The sequence below is a fragment of the Eurytemora carolleeae genome, unplaced genomic scaffold (assembly GCF_000591075.1).
Source record: "Eurytemora carolleeae unplaced genomic scaffold, Eaff_2.0 scaffold2832, whole genome shotgun sequence".
Classification (NCBI taxonomy): domain Eukaryota; kingdom Metazoa; phylum Arthropoda; class Copepoda; order Calanoida; family Temoridae; genus Eurytemora; species Eurytemora carolleeae.
The window spans coordinates 1-4,716 of record NW_019398724.1 but is presented as its reverse complement, the minus strand read 5'-3'; the positions used below and the strand labels follow the sequence as shown (position 1 = coordinate 4,716).

Below are 4,716 nucleotides of genomic sequence, written 5' to 3'. Positions count from 1 at the left end.
ACCCTTTATTGAAAAAAATTGAAACTTTAGATCTACTCTATGGACACTATAATGAGTTAACCCTGTATTTTTCAGCAAGATCAGAAAAAAAATTTGTCTCGTCACTAATGGGTTAAGTCACATACTCGGTAAATTCTTTGTAAGGGAGAAGACAACATTTTAAATCACCTTAAATGTTCCTTCTCTGGATATAAGAGAAGAGAAGATATGTGTTTCCTCTAAAGTGGTGACCCCAACAGCATTAGGGATAATCTTTGCTGTTTTCTCTTTAGTTATTCCACTAACAGACAGCATGGGTATCTCAATCTATGAAGAGAAAGATTATAAAAAGACAAATAATATGGATTTAATGGTATGATTTTGTGAACTCTTTAAGTCTTTTAGTATCAATTGCGCATAAAGTTAATGTCATTAAAAAAAATAGGGGATTGCCCGATTCACAATTGTACCATTTAAGCCTTTATTTGATCAATAATGTAAAATATATTGTCGTTTTTCTAGGTTGAAAAGTGTTTACTTCTGACACTTTTGTAGACAAACCTCAATTGAAAATGATCAGTATTTTTAAAAAAACATGAATAACTTAAATTTATTCTTAGTCTGACAAAGCTTGTGAATCGGACATACACTCTAAAAATGGAAAGTAACTTGAAGTTATGCACAGATCCTTTTTTACAATGCACAATTCATTGTGTCCTAGTAGCTCCTTTTTCCGTAGTAATACGTCTTCAAAAGAATCTTCCATTCACAATAAAAAATAATCAATTTCAGGATCAATGCTTAATGCTCATCAGTCAAAGGTTTAAAGGGTACCATAGTGAATCTATACTTATACTTATTATGCTATCCTTAATTGTCCTATGAAACTAAGAAAAAAACATGGCATTATTCGAAAACCTTAAAAAGAAATGGAGAACATGATAACATATAGTTAAATTATTTGAAATAGTATTAATAATCTCTTAAATTTAATAATGTGAACCCAACCAGGGTTCATCCCTATTTAAACAATCCTATATAAGTTCCCTGCTTCCTGTGGGAGAAATGATAAATGGTGCATATAAGAAATGCAATCTAAGAATAAAGCCAAACAATCTAGATAGATCCAGTCCAAAAGGTTATTGAGCTCTGGGTATGTTTGTATCTTTAAATACATAACAGTGTAGAGGAACAAGGGTATTGAACCCCCTCTCTTATCTAGAGATAGCAAGACGGTCCCAATTAAGGGTTAGTTAGGGTGAGATCGATGCTGGAGAAAGGAGTGAGGACTAGTCAGTAAGCACAAAGTATCTGATTAGAAGAGTCGAATAAAAATAGATTCGCCCCTGGCGAATGTCATGTATATTTAGATGAACATTTGTTGGTCCAATGATAATTGTTTGTATCGTTATAATGTATATATATATATTAATTATACCATGAGTTTTCCACAGCAGTTCAAAAAATCAATTCTGTCATTTGCTTGTTTAATAAAAAATATTTATAATCAAAACTTAGAATTTAATTTTTGACAATATTAAACCATGTTGATATATTTCATAGTTGATGTTGTTTGATGCAAAAAGTTTTACCAGTATTTTAAAAACCAAGTTATTAAATAAAAATGATTCTGAATACACTGCACAATTTTAATGTATCCAAATACGTTAGAATGAAAAGCNTAGAATGAAAAGCAATGTAGTTTTCTGTAACATAAAGATGTCCTTGTAGCAGAATATCTCCCACCAAAGCACAGGAATATCCTAAATAAATAAACACAAAATTAAAAATTAAAAATCCCAATTTTGCTCATTAGATTTACTTCTTTTTGAAAAATGTTACCAAAAAAGAACTAGATTTCACAAATTGTGTAAAGATATTTTGCAAATTTTTGTTTTTAGTGATAATGTAGTGTTTACCATTTGAATGCAATTGGTAAATCAAAATGGCATGGTAAGTATTTAATTTGCAAACATTTGTATTTTATATTTTATATTTTATATTTTATATTTTATATTTTATATTTTTTACTGGATTTGCTAAAATATTTGGATATTTTCCATTTTATTGCATATTTTTCAATTTTTAAAGGTTTGACAAATTGTTTATCCTAACCTAACCAAGAACGAAACACAAATTATCTCTTTTGGACAGTTATAAGGTTTATTTTAGATTTAAAAATCAATTTTTCGATTATATTTCAAGGTCACTCAAGTTCTCAACATCATATGTTATTAACATTAACTGAATGTTTAAGACTGATATTAATAAATCTATAAAACGGCTTCAAATAAATTGTTTGAAAAAGTTTCAAATACATGTTTTGCAATGAACATGAAACTGAAATGTTTACTTGAAACTGAAATTTGAAAGTACATGGATAGAAAGATAGATAGATAGATTTTGACTACTGAAGATTGTCGTGAATCGCGAAAAAAAATTTATGTACAATTCGTTTTTGAAAAAAAAGAAGTTAAAAACTGAAATAGATAGATTAATAGACAAATTCGTAGATAGATAAATAGATAGATTAATAGACAAATTCATATAGCTAAATAGATAGATTATTAGACAAATTCATAGATAGATAAATAGATAGATAAATAAATAGATAAATAGATAGATTAATAAATAGATATTACTTACTCTGTAAGACTAACTCTTCACTGGGCAGTTGTTTAAAGTTCTTAATAAATTTTTTCTGTCTGGTTCTATTTAGGAGTTGGGACATCTCTGTCTCACTCTCCCCATCCTACAAGTATTAAATAGGTTTAGGAGTTGGGACATCTCTGTCTCACTCTCCCCATCCTACAAGTATTAAATAGGTTTAGGAGTTGGGACATCTCTGTCTCACTCTCCCCATCCTACAAGTATTAAATAGGTTTAGGAGTTGGGACATCTCTGTCTCACTCTCCCCATCCTACAAGTATTAAATAGGTTAGGAGTTGAGACATCTCTGTCTCACTCTCCCCATCCTACAAGTATTAAATAGGTTTAGGAGTTGGGACATCTCTGTCTCACTCTCCCCATCCTACAAGTATTAAATAGGTTAGGAGAAATTAGTTTACTGTAGAGTTTTGTTTACATTTTTTGTCTATTCTGAAAATAGTCCCAAAAGTAGGAGTTTTGAACGTCGAATTTGCGCTCAAACTCAGGATTTACAGATCTTTAACAAGTTTTATAAGTCTCAAATGAATCCTAAAGAAGCTTTCCATAACACTGCATACTCAGTTCAACTACCCTACATAGCCGGTCAGTCCCTTTAAAACTAAATAAACTGCAAAAAGTCTAATACAGTATATAGAAGAAGACATTCAAAACTATTCACCAGCTGTCATGTTTCATGGGACTGATACCACTTGTTCCACAGTCGCATCAAGGTAAACCAGCAATTCACCACAATAGTTTTTTTTATTTAATTACTGAATAATATGGAATCCTTAAATACTAAATCATTTTATTAAGGCTTTATTAAAATCTACTTGCGGATATCTACAACATTACAGGCGAGCTTGAATTTTGCATCATTTTGTGCCTTTCCTGTCTTTATGATTGAGTGAAATGAAATCCATGTTTATTTTGAAGAGAAATCTATTCCCGATAGAAGTTCAAGATTGGAGAGAGGGAGAGAAATCCATTTGAAAACTTTTAGTTTGATTTAAAAGTCAAATGTAGGGGGGGGGGGGATAACGTAATATTCAAAGAAATTAACAAGTTTTGGAACCCAGCTTGGCCTGGAATCAATGTTTTGCCCGTCAAAACATAATAAACCAGGATGCATGGCACGTGGATTTAACGGTTCTGTCAATATTTTTAAACAATTTTTGTCGGCATATGCTTTTGAATGAAAAAGTATAGAATAAACAAATCCGTAAAGTGAATGATTGTTGAATTGTAGACCAAAACACGTTTGATTTCAAATAGAAGAAACCGAATGCTGCTCACTCTGGTTAGTCCGGGGTAATGAGATATATATGATCGAACACATAAAGAAACAAAAACAAAAACAATTTTTTTACTTATAGGTAAAACGTATTTCTAACCTATAATTGGGTCGACACTTGTGTTGAATCACTTTTGATGCAAACAAATATTAATTAATTAAACATTTAATTAAATTCAGAATCTAGGAATTAAGGGGGGGGGGGAAGGGCATAACACGTATTACTCTCCGGGAAATTTAAACAGTGTATAAACATAACTTAGCATTGTCTTAGGAGGCTGATTTTTTCCATGCGAGCTTAAAATTATGTATATTACATACATATTTTGGTTTTGAACGGATCTGGGCAAAAGTGCGCGCGCACGCGCGCTTTTTGTGAAAAAAAAACTTTTTTGACAGTAAATCAATCTTAACTTCATTAATTGCACTTGAACATTTATCCTGATAGTCTTGAAAAAATATGCGCTCAAAAAATTCACCTCAAAAGTCGTAAATGGGAAAACATTAGAAACACTAACCAGAGAAGCAGTTATTGAAGAGGTCATGACCGGTCTACTGATGTCGCTGACCGAGGTATTTATCGGTGACCGGGCCCTGGGTAGACCAGCAGAGTAAGGGCGGGTGTTTAGGTATCCACCCCCTTCCATTGAAGTGGTGGAGCCCTGGAAGCATCTAAAATAAAAATAAAAACGTACTTATTTAACTCAGAATAAACTTATATAAGTACTTTTCCCTTTCATAAAGAGAATACTATAATCCTCTGTAAGTATAACCCCCCCCCCTCCACCTTGTGA

The 4,716-nt window shown here is 31.6% G+C and overlaps 1 protein-coding gene across 1 annotated transcript; it reads right to left on the bottom strand.

The window, feature by feature from the left end:
* Positions 1 to 159: 159 nt before the first annotated feature.
* LOC111717607 (GRAM domain-containing protein 2B) lies at positions 160 to 4,630 on the bottom strand. Its single transcript, XM_023493106.1, has 4 exons — positions 4,441 to 4,630; positions 2,626 to 2,731; positions 1,618 to 1,742; positions 160 to 306 (listed from the first exon to the last, which is right to left on the bottom strand). The coding sequence occupies exons 1-4, from the start codon at positions 4,567 to 4,569 to the stop codon at positions 160 to 162; spliced, it is 507 nt and encodes a 168-aa protein (XP_023348874.1). The 5' UTR covers positions 4,570 to 4,630.
* Between the last annotated feature and the right edge of the window lie 86 nt (positions 4,631 to 4,716).